This window comes from Canis lupus, chromosome 1 (assembly GCF_048164855.1).
Source record: "Canis lupus baileyi chromosome 1, mCanLup2.hap1, whole genome shotgun sequence".
NCBI classification, from domain to species: Eukaryota; Metazoa; Chordata; class Mammalia; order Carnivora; family Canidae; genus Canis; species Canis lupus.
In genome coordinates, this window is record NC_132838.1 from 108,833,782 (window position 1) to 108,855,292 (window position 21,511).

Consider the following 21,511-nt stretch of genomic DNA (forward strand, 5'->3'; position numbering starts at 1 on the left):
ACAGGCTCTTTAGTGTTCCTGACTCTATAAACATAGTAATGTGAGCATGATGTTTATTTGTTGGGTTCTACATTAATCACCTATATTATGAAAAATGAATTATCCAGAATATACTATTACAGTTGTTGTGGGCATTAAATAAAAATGACTGAGGGTGCCTGGGTGGCTTAGTCAGTTAAGCATCTGCCTTTGGCTCAGGTCATGATCTTGGGGTCCTGGGATCGAGCTCTGTGTCAGGCTCCCTGCTCTGGAGGGAGTCTGCTTCTCCCTCTGCCTCTGCCCCTGCTGGTGTGCTCTCTTTTGCTCACTCTGTCTCTCGAATAAACAAAACATTAAAAAAAAAAAAAAGACCAGAAGGGGCTGGGCAGCAGAGAATAAATGATCAGTGAATCACAGTTAGGATGACCAGGAGGGAGGAGGAAGAAAATGAGGAGGAGGAGGGATGGAGAGAGGAAAGGAGAAGCCACAGAAGAGGAGAAAGAAGAGGCAAGAACAACTGGCACAGCCAGGTATACATTAGGTGCTCATTTAATGTCTACTGCGTTCCCCACTCGGGGCTTTGCTCATCACCCCTGCCTTTTGTTTTCCAGATGGAGACTGAGGTCTGCACCAGTCAATCCCCTTTGCCCAGGTCAGACCCCACGGCTAAGCAGAGGCAGGGACAGGCCCCCAGACTCCCAGCGGCTCTGCTCCCAAGAGAAGAGTGAACCCCAGAGCTGGCATCTGCCTCAGCTCCCCAGGACCACTCTGTACCAACTGTACCCAAAGGCCCCAAGGCCAGGGACCTCGGATCCTCACCTCTTCCTGAGGAGCCCCTGGGCAGAGCCATGGTCGTCCCACTGGAGTTCCACCTCTGCCCCACACTGCTATCAGTGACTGCCTCCCCCTCCCCCCAGCAAGATACCTCAGGGGCCCTAACACAACCCCATCTGCTTGCCTCTTGCCATCAGGACCCCCAGCCCACCCACTGGCCACCACCAGGGGCAAGTGAGCCATGACTTGATAGCCTGGGGCCCTCCCCAAGCCCTTGGGCCACTTACCCCAGGACCTTCATAGAAGGCACTTTGGGCCTCCCCGGGATTATCCAGGAGGTCATCACCATCGAGCTGCAACAAGAACCCCCCCACCCAAGGTCAAAGGTCAGATGGGCAGCCAGCAGGCCCTGCTCTAGAACAAAGACCAACTTAAAGTTACACCAGACCAAAGGACAACGATGGGGTGGGGGTGGGCGGGGTGCAAGGAGTACAGGAAACTCCACCTCCAGAAGAGAGGCCTGAAAGAAAGAGGCTTGGCAGCATGTTCAAAACCCAAGGTACTGGGACGCCTGGGTGGCTCAGCGGTTGAGCCTTTGGCTCAGGGCATGATCCCGGGGCCCTGGGATCGAGTTCCGCATCAGGCTCCCTGCATGGAGCCTGCTTCTCCCTCTGCCTGTGTCTCTGCCTCTCTCTGTCTCTCATGAATAAATAAGCAAAATCTTAAAAAACAAAAAAACAAAAAAACGTGTTCCCAGCACTGAGTCCTAGGCTCTCCGGACACACCTGCCTTGAACTCTAGAATCTGGCCTCTGTGCCTTGGCCCAAGCTGTACGTACCCCTGCTTTCACACTTCACCTCTCCAGCAGCACATCCTTCAGGACCGGTCACATTTGCCACCTCCTCCCAACAACCCCCTGTCTCACCTAAGTCGCACCTTTCTCTTCGTGCCCCAAGTACCCAGTATACCCCATCATCTGGTCACCCAGAGCGTTAGGCTGAGCCTGTTCCCGGAGGGCAGGGACCTGTCTGACCCCCATAGGCGTCTCTAGCACCTAGAACACAGCCCAGCGTACACATAAGTGCCCATTGAATGTCTGTCTAGAGCTGAGCCTCCCTAGCTTCTCTCTGGACGTCTCTCCAGAACTGCAGCCTGGCATGCCCAACAAGCCCCCTTACCCTTGTGGAGTGGGTTTCAAGTTCCCAACCTCTAGAGACACAACCGACTTGGCGGCTTGGGCCCAAATCCAGGAGCCACTTTGATGCTCTCCTCCTCGACATCTACTCCACCAGCAGGTCTAGTTGACCCTGCCTCCCGGGCAGAGCCCAAAGCCAGCGCCTGGCACCCCCTCCACTACCCGCCCCACGCCTCTGGCCAGCCTCATCCCACTTGCACTCGCCCCTGCTCCACAAATCATCTGATGCTTCTCCTTCCAAGACTCGGGGCTCTGTGGGCCAGCTTGGTGACTTGCTTCCAATGAATACAAGGTGACAAAAGTGGTGATGTGTGACTTCAGAGACGAGATCATAAGAGGCACTGAGCTTCCTGCTGGCTGTTCCCCTCGGGTCACTCACTCTGGGGGAAGCTGGCTGTCATGTTGTAAGGATGCTCAAGGATTGTGCAGGGAGGACAATGTGGGGAGGCCCATAGGCCTCCAGCCAACAGCCTGGGAATGAACCAACTGGGATGCACGTCCTCTGGACCCGGACAAGCTGTCAGGTGACAGCGGCTCCAGCTAACATCCTGCCTCAACCTCTGGAGTGCCCCTGTGCCAGAAGCACCCAGCTAGGCTGCTCCCCAAGTCCTGACCCTCAGACACTGGGAGAACATTGACAAATTGTTTCGGAAGTGTCAGGATACTTTGTTACACAGCCCTAGGTAACCCATACAACTCCTCATGGCTCCACCCTTCCACTCTTCCTTGCTCTACTCTTAGGCCCTGTGTGACCTGTGACTTCTCACCACTTAGCCTCACTGCTTCCAGACTCCCCTTGGGTCTGGCCCCACCAGCCTTCTTTGTTTCTGGAATGTGGCAAATTTTCCAGCATTTTTACCCGCCCCTCCCCTGGCCAGAGCATCATGGGTGCCTCCCTGTGATCCTTCAAGGTCACCTCTCTGCCCACACTAGCTCAAGAGGCCACTGCCCCTGCCCCCACCATTCATTTTGTTTTAAGCCATTTTCGTTGTGCAAGTGACATGCTTATTTCTTCTCCTGCTCTGCAGGGTTCTGTCCACCTACCACCTCTGGAAGTTACTGCTTTATTTAACCAAGGAAATGTGTACAGCGTGAGGAAAGGGATTTGTCCCTGCCATAACCCCTGGGCCCAGCTCACAGAAGGCACAATGCAGATGTCGACTGAATGAGGGGGTGGGGGGAAAAGGTCTCTCAGCCCCCAATTCCACAGCCCCTGCCCCAGGGAGGCCCCTGCCTGCCCCAGCACTCACCTTCTCGGATCCATGTAAGAAGTCATTGAGGGCCTGAGGGTCACTGAAAGACAGAAGGGGAGAGACACTGAGGAGGTGAGGGGCAGGGGAGGGGCGACAGGGAGGGTGGAGGGAGCCCGTTACTCACCAAATCACGTCTAGTAAGCATCTCCCATCCTCATCATCCATCGCCACTGAGCAGGGTGGGGCAGGAAAGGGGGGGGCAAGGGTGACAAGTTAGACATAGGCAGCACACCAGGACCCTCCCTTCAAGGACTGCTCCTTGGGACCAAGGTCTCCGGAAGGCCAGGGTTTCTGTTCCCTTGAGTCTATGGGTGTGGGTGGGGGCAGGGACCAGCCAGAGACACCTGCCTTCTCCTCCCTCAGCCTCTTGGCCAGCATCTGTCTCTTGCCCACAGTGAGGACATCCACCAGGGCAGAGTGAGCCCTGATCACCGGCAGGCCCGTGCTGAGTGCTTCATACACACGTAACTCTCTTAATCTTCATGGGACCCCCACAAGATGGGTCCTGCTGCCCCCCATGCTGTGGATGAGCAAATGGGGGCCTAGAGACTGTCATTCATCTCCCAGCCAGCAGGGGGCAGAGCCAGGCCTTGAACCCAGAGTCTGACCCAGAGCCTGGGCCCAGGCCTCCCCAGGACAGGGCCTGGCCCACAGCAGGGTGTGGCAGGGGTCTGCCTGCCTACCTATAAACCTCTCTGAGTGACTGTCGTGGGCTCCCCTCCCCCAACACACACGTACAAAACAGCCCCCAGCTGGTTAAAGCCTATCACCCTTGACAGTGTTCTGGGACCTCCTTGCCACCCCAACTCCCATGACCCCCCAAGTGCTCGGTGATATAAAGAGGACTCTTGAGGGGAACTGTCACAATTGGTTCACTAAATGATGCCCCGGAGAATCTGATGAAGGCAAAAGACCCTTTTGCCCAAAACGTGTCAGTGGGCTAGAAACGTGATACCCACTTTCCCCAGGTCCATGGGACACACAGTACACACCTCATGGGCCTTGGGTCCATAAGCCCAGCCTAGAACACTGCAGGCGACGCTGGCAGGACCTGCCCCCCACCCCCACCCCCATCAATGACTCTCCCTTCCAGCTGGCCATGGGGACCGTCCCCAGAGGTCCTTCCCAGGCTCCTGCTGCACTTGGCAGCACTGACAATAGGTTCTCTCCAGCTCCATATCAGCCCCACCTCTGCTTCCTTCTTCCTGTGTCACCACCAGTTCTGTGGCCTATAAGCCCTGCCCTTCCCGACCAGCCGGGAGCAGGGGTGGGGTGCTGGGGGGGCGGCGGGGAAGGGCCAAGCCAGGGGACAGAAGGGCCAGACCTGCAAGGAATCTGGCAAAAAGGGAAAAGTGGGGAGAAAATTCCACCTGCAGCTGGCATGGAGGCAGGGGGTGGTCCAGATGACCCAGGGGGCCCAAGGCCAGAGAGGGAGGGGCGGAAGGGTGTTGCTAATAAGCCAGGCTCTGCCAAAAAGGAATGTTCCTTCCAACACCCAGGATTGTTCCTTCCTCACCTGGGCCCTGGTAGGTGGATTGAGGGACACGCCCCCCCCGGGGGGGCACAAACTGGGACCCTCGGTCGGTTACCTGTGCTACAAACGAATCATGAAGGGAAGGAGGGGTTGTCCACTCCAGGTCTACGCAGGGCCCCCGGCTGGGGACTTGCGGAGTGTCCTCTCGGGGGCCAGCTGTGGAGAGAACGAGGGAGGCTGTAAGAAAAGTCAGTGACCAGGGGACAGGCTGGGGGGGTGGTGGTGGAGGGAGGAGCCCACGAGAGGGGTTGACCAGACCACGTGTAAAGGGGGTAAAAAAAGAAGGGGTCGAAAACAAGTTTAATAGCACATGAGACTATACCCTATTACCCTACATGCGACATGCCACACGTGCTACAAGATAGATCGTCTTATGATACAGTTTATTGACACTTTGACCTAATAAAACAGTCAGTTCTTGTTATCCAGGGACTTGGGTGAGCACGCAGCCGTGAGTGCCAGGCGCCCGCTCCCGTCCCTGGGACGACCACAGGCGGCCTCCCGCGGGCCTCTGCTCACATTCTCATCAACCTGTCAATACGCAGCCCTCGTCTACTGCTCTTTCTGTCGAGAGACACCTCGTTTCCTATAAACCGTTGATTCGTTAACACCAAACTCATGGCCAACAGCTCTGGGACTCGTGCCTGAAGGACGCTCATGTCACATACCCTATCTCTCCGGAGGGCACAACCCAGCCTTCCTGCACTTGGGGGTACCGGGTGGCACTCAGCAGAGTGGGAGGTGAACCGAGAGGGCAAAGCGTGGCCTTGCTCTACTTGGGCGGGAATGTGCACTTGGGGCCACTCAAATTTCTCACATGTCTCTAGATGACCAGGGACACGTGCTCGGGCATCCATCTGCAGGTTGTGCGTGTTGGCAAACAGGAACTTCGCAAATATGGAATTGGCTGTGATGACTGTGATGATGGTGCCTGCCGGCCACTGGCTTTAAGGGCTCTCTCCCTGTACCAACCCATCTCACCTTCCCTAGATCCCTGTGAGGCAGGCACTTTTATTAGCCCCATTCTGTAGATGGAGAAACTGAGGCTCAGAACAGTGAGCGATATACCCAAGAGTCCTTGACTGGTAAGGTGCATGCTGGGGTTTGAGCCAGGGCAGGTTCACTCAGACTCCCCGCCCTCACCCGCTATCCCTTGCATGCTCCTTTCCTCATGCTGTTTCTCTTTTAGAATCTGCAGCAAATATGGCAAAAATGTCAAGAGGAGATGAAGCTGGGTGGCAGGCTTTGTTATCATTTTAAGAATGCTTGGAATAGTTCAGATTCAAAAAAGCGAGAGGAATGGGAGCACCCAGTGGCTTCCCCTCTTGCTCAGCCGGCGCAGGCCACGGAAAGATCTAGAAAGTATCTGTCACAAGACCCAGGGACATGGGATCCTGTCCCAGCTAGACTCCAGGTGCACTGCCATGGCCTGAGGGTGTTCACGAGCAACCGAGGTGCCTTTGTCAGAGCAGTCAGCTTCGTGGTGGTTCTTCAACCTCAAGCCAGCAGGATTAGAGCAAAGAGTGGGTGCTTCCTGACCAGGACCCTCCAAAGGGAGCCTGCAGGTGAATGTCCAGTGGGAGGCTCCTGACATCCATGTGAGAATTTGTTTTTATTCACATGTTCTTTTTATTTTTATTTATTATTTTTTTAAAAGATTATTTATTTATTTATTCATAGAGACACAGAGAGAGAGAGAGAGAGGCAGAGACACAGGCAGAGGGAGAAGCAGGCACCATGCAGAGAGCCTGATGTGGGACTCGATCCAGGGTCTCCAGGATCATGCCCTAGGCTGCAGGCGGCGCTAAACCGCTACGCCACAGGGGCTGCCCTCATATGTTTTTTTTTTTTTAATATTTTTTTCAATTTTTATTTATTTATGATAGTCACAGAGAGAGAGAGAGGGAGGCAGAGACACAGGCCGAGGGAGAAGCAGGCTCCATGCACCGGGAGCCCGATGTGGGATTCGATCCCGGGTCTCCAGGATCGCGCCCTGGGCCAAAGGCAGGCGCCAAACCGCTGCGCCACCCAGGGATCCCTCATATGTTCTTTTTAAAGATTTATTTGTTTGTTTATTTGTTTATTTATTTATTTATTTATGAGAGCACAAGAGAGTGGGGGGCGGGGGTAGAGATCCTCAACAGACTCTGTGCTGAGTGTGGAGCCTGACATGGGGCTCCATCTCACGACCCTGACATCATGACCTGAGCAGAAACCAAGAGTTGGCTGCATACCCGACTGAGTCACGGAGGTGCCCCTATTCGTGTTTTCATTCCACTGGTAACAGCAAAGAAATGAAAGGAGGTTTTTTGGCCAGAGGGAGATGCTCTGCCTTGTGATGGGGAACAGTGAAGTGAGGGTTTAAAATGTCACAGCTCAGATTTGTGCATGTAGATTTAAAACATGTAAATTTTACCTTAAAAAACTGTAAAGAGAAAAAAAAAAAGGGGCACCTGGGTGGCTCAGTGGTTGAGCATCTGCCTTCAGCTCAGGTCCTGGGATCGAGTCCTGCCTCGGGCTCCCTGCAGGGAGCCTGTTTCTCCCTCTGCCTGTGTCTCTGCCTCCCTCTGTGTCTTTCATGAATAAATAAAATATTTTTAAAAAAATTGTAAAAGAAGAAAAAAAGGAATCATCACCATCAGGTGGTAGTGGGCGGGGGGGAGGGGGGCAGGTTGAGGGCCGGGGCAGGGGGTAGCGGAACATTGATAACTGTTCGGGCTGGGTGATGGGTACTTGGGAGCTTCACAGTACTATTCTCATCACTTTGTACATTTTGGAAAGTTTCCATAAAAAACAAAACAGTAGGTCAACAATCACTAGGTCTGGCACCTCTGCTTCCCATGTCTCCCATCAGTTCGATGCCAAGAGGTCCAACACGAAACGATAGTTCTGGGGTTGGAGTCAGGGGTTCAGATCCCTGCTCCACCATGCACACACAGGCTGGGTGACCCTGGCCAGGTGACTCCACCTCTCTGGGCCTCCACATGTCCACTGGTCAAACAGTGTGTGATCATCGTCCCCCTGTCTCATATGGCTGCATCTCCCCCACGGTCTCCCTCTGATTCCCAGGACCTACCCTGGTCTACAAGGTCAGAAATTGGGAGACAGGCCAGAGTTGCTACATTTTGAATAAACGCTTCCAATCCCAGGGCAGCCAACAGCTCTAAAGTGGCTGGGCACCAGCGGCTCACCAAATGCTCACGGCAAGAATTGAGTGCACCTAGACTGATAAAGGTCCCTCGTGGGGCAATGGGGTGGCATGTGGGTAAGAGCATGTTCTTCAGCGAGGCAGCCTGGGTTCCCACCCCAGGACTGCCACCTGCTAGCTGTGTGCCCTACGACCAGTTACTTAAACTCCTGTGCCTCAGTTTCCCCATCTGGAATATGCGGATGACGGTATGTCCCTTGCCACAGGATTGTTCCATATGAATACCTTTAATCCTTGTGAGTGGTAAAGTGTTTTGTGAGCAATAGATACTGCTGTAATAATTTCACCTACCATCCTGAATATGATAGCACATGGCAACCCCCAAAGCTTTCTGGCCACAGCCCAGCCAGGCTAGAAAAAAGTCCCCACGCTCGGGCTTTTCCACCTGCCAGTTGCCACATGTCACCCTTGAACACCTGCAGAAGGCTTTATTTATTTTATTTTATTTATTCATGAGAGACACACACAGAGAGGCAGAGACACAAGCAGAGGGAGAAGCAGGCCACCTGCGGGGAGCCCAATGTGGGACTCGATCCCAGGACCCCAGGATCACGACCTAAGCCAAAGGCAGCCACTCAACGACTGAGCCACCCAGGCAGCCCCTGTGAAAGGCTTTATAGATCACCTGTTTCAGCTATGGGTAAAGCATATGGGCCTACCTAAACCACCAGACACCAAGCCTCTGAATTCTTCCAAGCCTGTTCTTACCCCCATTTCTCAGATGAGATAAGAGGCTACACAGAATGGCTGTGGAGAAGCCACAGGCCAAACACAGCGGAAGAAACGTGACCACGCAGAGCTAACCAGGTATCCTGCGGCCCGCAACCCAGCAGGCAGAGGGAGGCTTGACGGACATAAATGAACCCATCAACCATCAAAAGAGATAGAATTTGAATACTGCCTGGATACTTGCAATATTAAGAAACTGTGATTAAGATTTAAAGTGGAGGGAGATCCCTGGGTGGCGCAGCGGTTTGGCGCCTGCCTTTGGCCCAGGGCGCGATCCTGGAGACCCGGGATCGAATCCCACATCGGGCTCCCGGTGCGTGGAGCCTGCTTCTTCCTCTGCCTGTGCCTCTGCGCCTCTCTCTCTCCTCTGTGACTATCATAAATAAATAAAAATTAAAAAAAAAAAAAAAGTGGAGGGATAGGGATCCCTGGGTGGCTCAGCGGTTGGGCGTCTGCCTTCGGCTCAGGGTGGGATCCTAGAGTCCCGGGATCGAGTCCCACATTGGGCTCCCTGTATGGAGCCTGCTTCTCCCTCTGCCTATATCTCTGCCCCTCTCTCTCTCTGTGTTCTGAATGAATGAATGAATGAATGAATAAATAAATAAATAAATAAATAAATAAATAAATAAATAAATAAAATCTTTAAAAAAAAATAAAGTGGAGGGATGCCTGGGGGGCTCAGTCGGGGAAGCGTCCAACTCTTGATCCCAGCTCGGGTCTTGATCTCATGATCATGAGTTCAAGCCCTCCGTTGGGTTCCACGCTGAGCACAGAGCCTATTTTTTCTTAAAAGTTCAAAGTGTAGGGCAGCCCGGGTGGCTCAGTGGTTTAGCGCCGCCTTCGGCCCAGGGCCTGGCCCTGGAGACCCGGGATCGAGTCCTGTATCGGGCTCCCTGCATGGAGTCTGCTTCTCCCTCTGCCTGTGTCTCTGTCTCTCTCTGTGTGTCTCTCATGAGTAAATAAATAAAATATTAAAAATAAAAAAAGTTCAAAGTGTAATAATGGTATCGTCTTTTTTTTTCTTTCTTTTTCTTTTTTTTTTTTTTTTAGAATTTTATTTATTTATTCATAGGGACAGTGAGAGAGAGAGAGGCAGAGACACAGGCAGAGGGAGAAGCAGGCTCCATGCAGAGAGCCCGACGTGGGACCCGATCCAGGGTCTCCAGGATCACGCCCCGGGCTGCAGGCAGCGCTAAACTGCTGCGCCACCGGGGCTGCCCTGTCTTTTTTTTTCTTTATAGAGTCCTTACCCTTTAAAAACACACTCTAAAATATTCAGGGGTGAAATGGTAACATGTCTGTGATTTTTCCCCAAAAAGAACCCAGCTGTGGGTGTTTGGCGGGGGGGGGGGGGGGGGGCTAATGTACATTTAAGTTCAGATTAATTCAATGAAATTAGGACAGAGGATGTGAAGAAGACATGTCCCCAAAGAAGACATACAGATGGCCATAAGCACCTGAAAAGACGCTCAACGCCATTCCATTCCATTCCATTAGGGAAATGCAGTCGAGACCACAGACACCAGCTCACACCCATTCGGATGGCTATTATCGAAAACAAAACAAAACAGAAAACCCCCAGGAAACAGGTATGGTTGAGGACAGGGAGAAACGGGAACCCTGGGTGGGAATGTAAAATGATGCGGCTGCTGTGAGCAACCGTCCGGCAGTTCCTCGACACAGTAAAACCAGCACTGCTGTGCGACCCAGTTCCAGCAAGCCCACTTCTGGGTACATCCCCCCAATGAACTGAAAAAGGAGGGTCTCGAGCAGATATCAGCGCACCCGTCTGAACGGCAGCAATATTCACAATCGCCCAAAGGTGGAAACAGCCCCGAGTCCGCCACCAGATGAATGGGATATTCCGGTGGAATATCGGAATATTATTTGGGACGAAAATCCTGAGCCAGGCCACCACACGGGTGACCCCAGAGGACATCGTGCTGTGTGAAGTGAGCCAGACAGTTGCAAAGAGGCAGCAAGCGGAATGCTGGCTGCCAGGGCCCGGGAGAAGGGGGAATGGGGAGTTACTGTTTCGTGGGTGTGGAGTTTCAGTTCTGCAAGATGAAGGGTTCTAGAAGCGGACAGTGGCCGTGGTTGCAAAACACTACGAGTCTTCTAACGCCACTGTGCATGCTTAAAAATGGCTAAGGTGGTGGTGGTGGGGGTGCCTGGCTGGCCCAGCTGGCGGAGCATGCAACTCCTGATCTCAGGGTCATGAGTTCGAGCCCCACCTTGGGTGGAGAGGTGATGTAGATAAATTTTTTAAAAATGGCTAGGGTAGGGATCCCTGGGTGGCGCAGTGGTTTAGCGCCTGCCTTTGGCCCAGGGCGCGATCCTGGAGACCCGGGATCGAATCCCACGTCAGGCTCCCGGTGCATGGAGCCTGCTTCTCCCTCTGCCTGTGTCTCTGCCTCTCTCTCTCTCTCTCTGTGACTATCATAAATAAATAAAAATTAAAAAAAAAAAATGGCTAGGGTGTTAAATTTTATGTGTATTTTTTTACCATGAAAAAAATTTTTTTTAAAAAGGAGAATGAGGGGCACCTGGGTGGCTCAGTGGTTGAGCGCCTGCCTTAGGCTAAGGTCGTGATCCCAGGGTCCTGGGATCGAGTCCCCCAATTGGGGTCCCTGCAGGGAGCCTGCTTCTCTCTCTGCCTGTGTCTCTGCCTCTCCTCTCTCTGTGTCTCTCATGAATAAATAAAATCTTTTAAAAAATTAAAAAAGGACAATGAGAAATAGCAAAGATTTTTTTTTAAAAATTCACATAAGAAAGTTAAACATTAACATTTATTCTCAGTTCCACTTGCCACATTTCAAGTGCTCAGCAGCCCTGTGTGGCTGGTAGCTACTGTCAGAGACAGCGTAGATCGTGAGCATTCCCATCGTGGCAGCAAGCTCTCTAACTGGACAGAGCTGGTCTGTAAGAGTGGGAGCAACTGGAAGTCAGGTGATGACGAGGGGGCGGTCCACGGTTTGCTATGCTTTCTACTTGGTGTGCATTTGCAGTTTTCCATAATAGAAAGTGTTTACTTTAAAAAAAAAAAAGACTTTGACACCAAGTATCGTATGTCTGTTCTGATTGCTTATTGTCTGTTTTGTTCCCTGTGGGATGCCAGGGCCTGCAGAAGGAAGAGCTCAATAAATATTTGGGAACTGAATGAATGTACAGAGGGCATTAGACAAATCCGTTCATTTGTTCAAGCAGCCTGGTAGGGAGTACATTTGTTAACTGCTCACTGTGTGCTCAGCATGGGGTTACCATCATGGAGAGACCCTGATGAGCAAAAGCACACCCAATTCTTGAGCCTGGGGGGCATGACCAGTGGATCTCAACCAAGGGTGGCACTGGATACCCTGCTCTTCAACACACGCATACTCAAAAGCTTTAAAAAAGAAGTGGGGCAGCTGGGTGGCTCAGGGGTTGAGCATCTGCCTTTGGCACAGGTCGTGATCCCGGGGTCCTGGGATCGAGGCCCATATCGGGCAGGATAGGATGTCTCTACCTATGTCTCTGCTTCTCTCTCTCTGTCTCTCATGAATAAATAAATAAAATCTTAAAAAAGAAAGAAAGAGAGAGAGAGAGAGAGAGAGAGAAAGAAAGAAAGAAGAAAAAAAGAAAGAGAAAGAAGAAAGAAAGAAAGAAAGAAAGAAAGAAAGAAAGAAGAAAAAAAGAAAGAGAAAGAAAGAAGAAAGAAAGAAGAAAGAAAGAAAGAAAGAAAGAAAGAAAGAAAGAAAGAAAGAAAGGAAGGAAGGAAGGAAGGAAGGAAGAAAGAAAGAAAGAAAAAGAAAGAAAGAAAGAAAGAAAGAAAGAAAGAAAGAAAGAAAGAAAGAAAGAAAGAAAGAAAGAAAGAAAGAAAGAGAAAGGGACTGGGACCACAATTCGTGTGCAGAGCTACCAGCCCCAAATTGCCCACGTGGGAGGGGACATATCGTGCCCCTTCAGAGCAGAAGATTTAAGAGCTATCGCATGGCTCTACCCAAGTTCCAGAACAAAGGGGACACACGGGCAGGGCCACAGCCAACCCACAAAAGGCAGACACACGGGCGTGAAACAAGCCTTTGCCGCTGAAAGCCCCCGAGACGTGGGGCTCCCGTTACTGCACAGACAGAGCCAAAGCTGCCTGATGTCCCCACCTCGTCCCCGTGCCATCGTCATACCCACTGAGCCCTCCTGGTTGCCAGGGAGGCAGGAGCAATGCCGACTCGAGTGTCACAGCTCAGGACACTCGTCCCCCAAAGCAGGCCAGGGGGCCAAAATTCGAACCCAGACCCTGTGATTCTGGAGACCTTCTTCCTCACCACCGGGCTATAAAAAGCAGGAAACGCCAGGCCTGAAAACCTCAAGCTGCTCGCGAGAACAGCCATGACGCAACAATGACAAAGTGTCCTTCCAGAAGATCCTGTGAATGCCTCCTGCACTGGAACCGCGAGTGGAGTTCTGCATTGTCATCAGGAGCTGTGCACAAGCCAGATCGCCCAGCAGGGCGCGGAATGAGAAGTCTCCGCCAGGCTCCAGGAACAGGCTGATTCTTCATTTCCCAACGGGAACCTCGGGAACCCCGGGGGGGCGGGGGCGACAGGTCACAAACATCAAAGTCCTCAGAACCGTATCCTTCCGGGATGGGAAGGGGAAAGAGGCCGATGTGGCCGAGCCGGGCTGCTGTGCTCCGAACACCACCACCCGGCCCTCCCCTCGCCTTACTCACACAAGCCCGATGGCGTTCGGGGTAACACTTGCCAACTCCAAGATGTAAACAAAGGCTGTTCTGAGTCAGTCTTTTTCAAACTATGGGTCACGCCTTGGAGGGTTGTGAAATCAAATTAGCAGGTTGTGACCAGGGGAAAAAAAAATTTTTTTTTAAATTAAATAGTATAGAGTCCAATGGGACGAACAGAAGAGAAAATATTAAAAGGCATCCTACGTGGTAAGCGTTAAATACCGGTTTGTGAGACGGGCTTCAATTATGTGTGTCTGTATGCGTACGTATTTCCTACTGTGGGCTGCGGTCGAAATAGCTTTAAAATGATTAGACTAAACCAGTGGCGCTCCTATCCCCTGTCTCCAACGTTCACTTTCCTAGGCTTCCTTGTGGCTAGGGTCGCCCCGGTTCTGCAGATAGGAAGAGCCCAAGGGCACAGACTTGGGGCCGGTTTTTCTTCCAGAATGTAAAGACAGAACTCCCCCAGGGAGAAAGAGCTTTTGCTTCCCACTTCCAGCTTTGAGTACAGTTGAGATGACTGGAGCTGTTGCAGCCATTTTGCAACAACGAGGCAACCAACCTAGGGCAGATAAGCCCACCTGCACAGGAGAGCTGCTGGGAGGACAGAAAAAGAGGCTGAGTTCTTCATGACTCCTCTGCAGTGCCTGCCTCCAGACTTCCTAATCCTTAATCCTTACAGCTCAAACCACTATTAGGCTTCCTGTTATTTGGAGCCAAACACAACCTGACCGCTTAGCGTGCATTTCTAGATATCTCTGCAACCCATCGCAAGGACTCTCCCAGGCTTCTGTGGGTCAAGGACTGTCTTCTGTGTGTCACTGATTGAGAGGGCTCAGAAAATGGAACGGGGCAGGTGGTAAGAAGACCTGAAAGAAAAGATCACTGTGGCTGATTGCAAAAGTGGTCAGAAATTTTCCCTGGTCCCATACTCTTTGCAGCCCCTCCTACCAAGAGATGGGGGTCTGTCGCCACACACCTTGACCCTGGGCTGGCCTTCTGACTCGCTTTGGCTGACAGAATGTGGCAGGAGTGATGGTATGTCTTTCTGAGCCTACACCTCAAGAGACCTGACACACTTTCACTCTTTGCCCAGCCGTGTGAAGAAGCCTGGGCTGGCCCACTGGGGGACAAGTCACATGCCCGTCACCTCCACCATGCCAGCTCACATCCAGTCAAGTCCTAGAAGCAGAGCCACCCAGGTGACCTACAACTGACCACAGACACCGAGGCAAGGCTAGAAGTACCCAGTGATGCCCAGTCCAAATTCCTACCACTGGGAGCAAAGCTTTATTTCCAGCCGCTGTGGCATATCGTGTTCTCCAAAGACAACTGCAACGATGTTGCTGGTCCCCCCTCGTCCCTGTCCCTCACGGTGCAGACCTGCTACTCCCCTCGAATCAAGAAGAGTCTGTGACAACTTCACCCAGGACAGTGCAACAGACGTGCCACTATGTGACTTCATAGGCCGGGTCGTGGATGGCAATTTAGTTTCCACCTTGTCCACTAGGACATTTGTCTGGAAGCCCTGCGCCACCTTGACAGAAGTCTGACTACTCTGAGGCCGCCATGCAGTGGGGAAGCCTGATGGAGCCCCTGGAAAGACCACGAGCAGGTGCTCTGCCTGAAAGTCCTATCATCGGGGCGCCTGGGTGGCTCAGTGGGTTAAATGTCTGCCTTCAGCTCCGGTCATGATCCCAGGGTTCTGGGATCGAGTTCCATGTTGGGCTCCCTGCTCAGCAGAGAGTCTGTTCTCCCTCTACCCCTACCTCTCCCCCTGCTCCTTCTCTCTCTCTCTCACTCACTCTCTCTCTAACAGATAAATAAAATCTGAAGAAAAAAGAAAGTCCTGTCATCCAGTTACCCTAGCCCAGGTGCCAAGCATGTGTGAGATCGATCAGGCCTTCAGCCCCCAGGTTTTGTCTTTCAGCCAAGACCCCAGACATGGTGGAGGAGAGACTCACTGTCAAATCCCATGTCAAATTCTTGACCTGTAAAACTTATAGGCACGCTACGGTTGTTCCTTTAAGCTGTTACATGTGTGGATAATTTGATTTTTTAAAAAGATTTACTTATTTATGTATTTATTTATTTGGGTGGGAGGAGGCGGAGAGAGCGCACACGTGTGCCACAAGAGGAGGTGGGGGCAGTGGAACAGGTGGACTCCTCACTGAGCAGGGAGCCTGACATGGAGCTTGATTCCAGGACCCTGAGGTCATGACCTGAGTAGAAGGCAGCCGCTTAACTGACAGAGCCACCCAGGTGCCCTGTGGATAATTTGTTAAACAGCGATAACTTGGGGGTTGTTACGCAGCAGCAGCTAACTGATGCAGCTCTCCCCAGAGACGAAGGGCCCACCTTGACCTCGCATCTCTGGCTCCACCCAAGTCTTACCTGCTCACTCTACCTCCCAAACCTCCCCCGGCCCCCTACTCCTCCTCTCCACAACCACTGTCCCTGCTCACATCAAGACTCCATCATTTTTCTTTTCACCCATCCATCCACGCAGCCTGTGTTAACAATCCGCTTGTTCACAATCAGCTGCACCGGTTGTTAAAATACTCAGATGCTGCCATACTGACTGGCAGATAAATGCTGCCTGCACCCCCAGCACTCCACCTGGCCTTTTAGGATGTCCTGAACTCCCCTAGGACCTAGGAACATCAGAGTAACACCTGGCCCAGCAGGGAGCCCACAGGACCACCTTCCCACACCATGCCAGGTACCACCTGATCCGTATTAATGTTCCACTGCTTGTTATGAATTTTGAATTTATTTTGTTCTATTCTATTCTGTTTTGAGAGAGAGAGAGAGATGGAGGGGAGTGGGGAGGTTGGGGCAAAGGAAGAGAGAGAGAGAATCCCAAGCAGGCTCTGCACTCAGCTCAGAGCCCATCTGAGGGCTCAATCTCACGACCCTGAGATCATAACCTGAACCAAAACAAGAGTCAGGCACCCAACCAACTGAGCCACTCTGGCGCCCCACTTGTTACAAATTTTAAATATTGTCTTGTCCATCCGTTCACACACTCACAAGTGTCACTCCTACATTTCTTCTGGGCGCTGACAGACAGGAATGGGCACTGACAATTAAAGTCCATCAGTACAAACGTCAATCAAAATGCACACAAACGACAACGCAGAACCTGACCCCTACCGGCCAGGCTCCCTTGGCCTCCAGCTCCTCTGCGCCAACTCCCTTCCTCACTGGCCACCAGCCTGACCTGCTCGACCACAAGGCTCCCCCTGCTCGGGAGCTTTCTCAGACGGCTCCCTGGGGTTTGGAAGTCCCGGCACCGGAGGTGGTCCAGGTCTGTCCCCTCTGCCTCTGGCTGCCACTACTTCCTGCTTCATCATCCTCTTCATCACCAAAGCCAAGGTTTGCAGGGCACTTACGACGTGCTACATCTTACTACAATTCATTCCTACAACAATCCTTTGTAGTGGGTGCCACGATCTGCGTGCCCAGTTCACAGCTGACAAAACCGAGGCAGACAACGGGTTCAGTAACTTGCCCAAGATCACTCAGCAGAACGGCAGAGCCAGACGTGAACCCAAGCCAATGGGCCCCCAAGCTCATGGGAACTACATGATGGGGCCAGCCCTGCTAGCTGCCCCCCTCCCGACCCTAAGGGGTACACTTCCTGCAATGACCTTACAGCTCCCACCTTGTATGCCCTCTTGCTCTTACACCGTCCTGAAATGCTGTAAAAATCTCAGCTCATTTCCCACATATTAGGGTCAAACAGGCATATTGTGCGATGAATTCCCACAGTGGACCCGACACACAATGCCCAGAACTTGCCCTCTTACGATTTCTTTCAAAGCGTATGTAGTGCATTGAATAGTAGTAATTCCCCAAAAAGATATGACTGTGACCCAGGATCTGTGAATGCGGACTTCCCTATTTGGAGAAAAGGCTCTTGGCAGATGTAATTAAGGATCTTGGGATGAGATCATCCTAAGTTGTCTGGGTGAACCCTAAATCCAATGACCAATGACCTTCTAACCGACAAAAGAGAAGCTGGAAAAGCAAAAAAAAAAAAAAAAAAAAAAGTATTCTTCCCTAGAGCATTCAGAAGGTACAACTCTGACTGCCCTGGTGGCCCTGCCAACACCTTGATTTTGGACTTGTGGCCTCCAGAGCTGTGAGAGGATGCATTTCTGGTATTTTGAGTCACCATGTCTGTGGTATTTGTTTAGCGCAGCCACAGGAAACTCGTATTGCATGTAAATTTATAAGACAGATGCATGTGATCCATCCTGGGTATACAATATATATACACAAACCACCATGTACAGTTGCACAGTTGTTCACTGCATAAAGGAACTATTGAGGTGATGCCTGGGTGGCTCAGCGGTTGAGCATCTGTCTTTGGCTCAGGGCATGGTCCCAGGGTCCCAGGATCGAGTCCCACATAGGGCTTCCTGCATGGAGCCTGCTTCTCCCTCTGCTTGTGTCTCTGCCTCTCTCTCTCTCTCTCTGTGTGTGTGTGTGTGTGTGTGTGTGTGTGCGTCTCTCATAAATAAATAAATAAAATCTTTTTTTTTAAATAAAATCTTTAAAAAAAAAAAAGGAATTATTGAGTCATGGGGACAAGTGGGGCCTCAAATCCAGCTGGGGATCTGCTCACACCAGTGAGACCCAGAAAAAGGCAACGTGGAGAAAGGACTGTCTTCTAACTCACACAACGCAGCCTCTGGGACTGTGCCCTCCCAGAGGAGGGCACCTCTTTCAATTCACATTGGAAGGCCCAGTAAGAGCTAGCAAGGCCCTGAATATGTAGCCACTGGCATGCTGTGTCTACTTCAAAGCCAAAAAAGGAAAACAGGGAAAAAATGTTGATTCCTCGCCCACTCCCACCCCTTTGGGGAAGAGAGAGAAGAAGCAATTTGAGGAGCAATTAAAATCTACACCATCTTTATTTTCAGTGACCTTTAGAGTTCTAAAAATCATTGAATTAGTTTAACAACATAGAAGCGTGCCCTATAAAACTTGGATTGCTCATAAAGCGACTGCTGTCTAGTTCCTAAAAGCCTAGTTTATACAGGTAGTTACACGCTAGAATGTTTTGTGCATCCCCCCCCGACCCTGCCCAATTTTTTTACCACTCACTGCTGTTCTAAACGCAGCTAGAAAGCTATGGGCTCGCCAAGAAAATCAGGTATCTCAAAAGGTTTTCTTTTTTTTTTTTCTTAATGATGGTTTATTTTATTTTATTTTATTTTTTAAAGATTTTGTTTATTTATTCATGAGAGACAGAGAGGCAGAGACACAGGCAGAGGGAAAAGCAGGCTCCATGCAGGGAGTCCGACATGGGACTCGATCCTGGGACTCCAGGATCATGCCCTGGGCCAAAGTGTGTCAACTGCTGAGCCACCGAGGCTCCCCTTAACGCTGGTTTATTAAAAGAAAAAAAAGAGGGAAAAACTCCCAGAAGTGAAACAGGCAGTGGGTGGGGGCAGGGAACAGAAGGAAGAGCTTCGTTGACTGGACACAGGGCCTCCTGGGGCTCCCCTCCAGGGAAGCCTTATAAAGGACGGGTTTCACAGAAGGTTTGGGGTTTGGGGCCTGGGAGTACGCATGTCTAACAGCTTCGAGCTGATGCTGATACTGTTGGACCAGGGGCCACACCCGGGGAACTGCTGCTCTAGAACCTTCTGTCTCCTCCTCTTCCTCCTCAGGGCTTTTGCTCTCCTACTGAACACAGACCACCAGCTCCTAGCCAGTGACAGGTGGCTTCACAGGTCAAGAGGCGCGAAGATGTTGCCCATTATCCAAAGCCACTCCCAGCCTGACTTCCTGGTCAACAGAACTTGCATTTGGTTTCATTCAGCAATGTACTCACTCATGAGAATGAGTCACTAGGAGCGTAGGCCTTTGCCCCTTGGTCAGAAACTTCCTTTCTCAGCCTCCTTTGCAATTAAATTGTGGACACTGGAAAGAGTTTTACATTTGGAAAAGAGAGCCCTACATTGGGAAGATTATTTGCCTCCGCTTCTTCTTCCTGCTTGAAAAACTGATGTGAAGCATGGTAACAATGGCTGGTGCTGCAGCAGCTATTTTGTGCCCCGGGTGGGGGGCGGGGAGAGGGGGTTGGGGAAGGTCAAAAGAATCAGAACCCAGCAGCCTGGCAATACTGAGTTGCCCTAAATCCCCAGAATAGCCTTCTATTAGACATCCTGTTCCAGAAGAGGATGAAAAACCTGGGTTAAGTTAAACATACACCTACTCTATGACCACAGCAAAAAGAATGTGCACAAAAACATTTGCGCAAAAACGTTTCACAGCAGTCTTTTCCACAAAAGCCTCAGACTGAAAACAGCACAGATGTACACTGCCTAGCAAATGAAAAAACGAACTGTGTAACAGCCACACTGTGGAGTATAGCTCAACAATAAAAGGGAACATGCTACTGTCACCGTGCAAACAACACGGATGAATCTCAAAATGCATCATGGTGAGCAGAGGAAGCCAGACACAGAAGACTACCCACGGTGTGATCCCCCTCACATAAAGGTCTCAGCAAGTGAAACCGGTGGGAAGATGTCAGGGTTGTGGTGGCCTCAAGGGGACAGGTGGAGGGACAGAGGGAGGGGAATCGTCTCTGATGATGGAAATGTTCTGGATCTGGATCCTGGTGATATTTGGCAAAATCCATCATGCCGCGTACCTAAAGATTTGTGCATTTTATTGCACATAAGTTATATCCCAGTGAAGCACAGGTAGTGTGTCAAAGAAAAAAAAAAAAAAAAAGCCTGTATAATCGATTCTTGTTATTCATGGTAGTTACATTCTGTAAAGTTGCCACGATCACTGAATCAAGAAATCCTGAACTATTGCTCCTGGGGGACGCTGAGGGTTAGGCCCCTGCGAGCCCTCCAGTCACATTTTCACCAGGTGATCAATACATAACCTTGTTTTATGTGTGTTTCTGTTTAAATACACCTGATTTAATATATAGTGCTGGTTCGTTCACGGTGAACTCAAGCCAATGGCACTCTAACTCACGTCTGAACGAAGCTCATCTAGCTTGTGTGTTTTCTACAGGAGCCACTTTCCAGCCTTCTTGTACTTATGAGCGCTGGGCAGTGCTTCAACACTGGGCTTGGGGGCATTTTTAAACGGTGAAATCACCCCCAACAAGCATACCAATGGTGCAAAACATGGCACTAAAGGTTATACCACGAAAAGGGCACTTGTTTACAGTAGGGGAGCTAGGACGAGAAGGCACGCGTGTTTGCTTTTTCGAATTCCACTAGGAACGGGCACATAAGGAGACTCAAATTTTTACCCCTGCTCTGTGCACATCTGCAAACGACTGAGACAGCATGGGGAGGACTGATAGCTGGGTGGCAAGGACGAAGGCCAAGTCGATGAATTCCATCGATAACGGGGCTCTCCAGATTATAATGCACAAACCCCTTATTCAGCAACTTCACTTACATATCAATTTCACTTATGTATCCTATAGGTACAGCCTGACGTGTGCAAAATTGTATGTGTAGGCAATGCTGTTTATAAGAGCAAGCTAGTGGAAACAATCCACTGGCTGTCAGTAGAAAACAGGTTGAACAAAAAACTGTGGTCCCCCGAACCTGGGGAAGGCGTTTGTTAAAAAAAAAAAAAAAAAAAAAAAGTTGAAAAAATATGATTATTCAAGCCACTACTGGTCAGGTAAACTGTTACTTGCAGCCAAATGCACAGAGACCCAAAGCGATAAAAGGAAGTGCTGGGATTTGAACCCAGTTATTATATTTTTATAGATTTTATTTATTCATTCATGACAGACACAGAGAGAAAGAGACAGAGAAATAGACAGAGGGGAGCCTGATGTGGGACTCGATCCCAGGACCTCGGGATCATGCCCTGAGCCGAAGGCAGGAGCTCAACTGTTGAGCTATCCAGGCGCCCCTTGAATCCAGGTTTTGTGGACACCAAAGCCTGGACGGCTTTCTAAGACACCCCACTGCCTCATTCTAAGGTCAGTGAGAACCCTTGACAACTGAGCACCTGCTGGCACCAAGTGATCATCCTTCCTTCCACCCTCCTGCAGCGAAATGCTTTTCTTCCTGGATTTAAGCACAGCTTTCTAATTTCTCGTCAGAGTGGAGCTGTC

General features: G+C 50.9%; 1 protein-coding gene across 6 annotated transcripts in view; it reads right to left on the bottom strand.

Annotated features, from left to right (window-relative positions):
* The window catches only part of BICRA (BRD4 interacting chromatin remodeling complex associated protein), an 83,263-nt gene that overhangs the window by 21,733 nt on the left and 40,019 nt on the right, over nucleotides 1-21,511 (bottom strand). For 2 of the 6 annotated variants that reach the window (XM_072773392.1, XM_072773383.1), the window contains exons 2-5: nucleotides 4,791-4,891; nucleotides 3,326-3,371; nucleotides 3,199-3,241; nucleotides 1,041-1,106 (exon numbers count right to left, since the gene is read on the bottom strand). In XM_072773392.1, the coding sequence (XP_072629493.1) occupies nucleotides 1,041-1,106; nucleotides 3,199-3,241; nucleotides 3,326-3,366 (150 nt within the window). In that variant the 5' untranslated portion in view covers nucleotides 3,367-3,371; nucleotides 4,791-4,891. Of the gene's footprint in view, nucleotides 1-1,040; nucleotides 1,107-1,931; nucleotides 3,177-3,198; nucleotides 3,242-3,325; nucleotides 3,372-4,790; nucleotides 4,892-21,511 lie in introns of those variants that run through there. The other 4 variants (XM_072773411.1, XM_072773403.1, XM_072773394.1 and 1 more) reach the window with 3 other exon arrangements.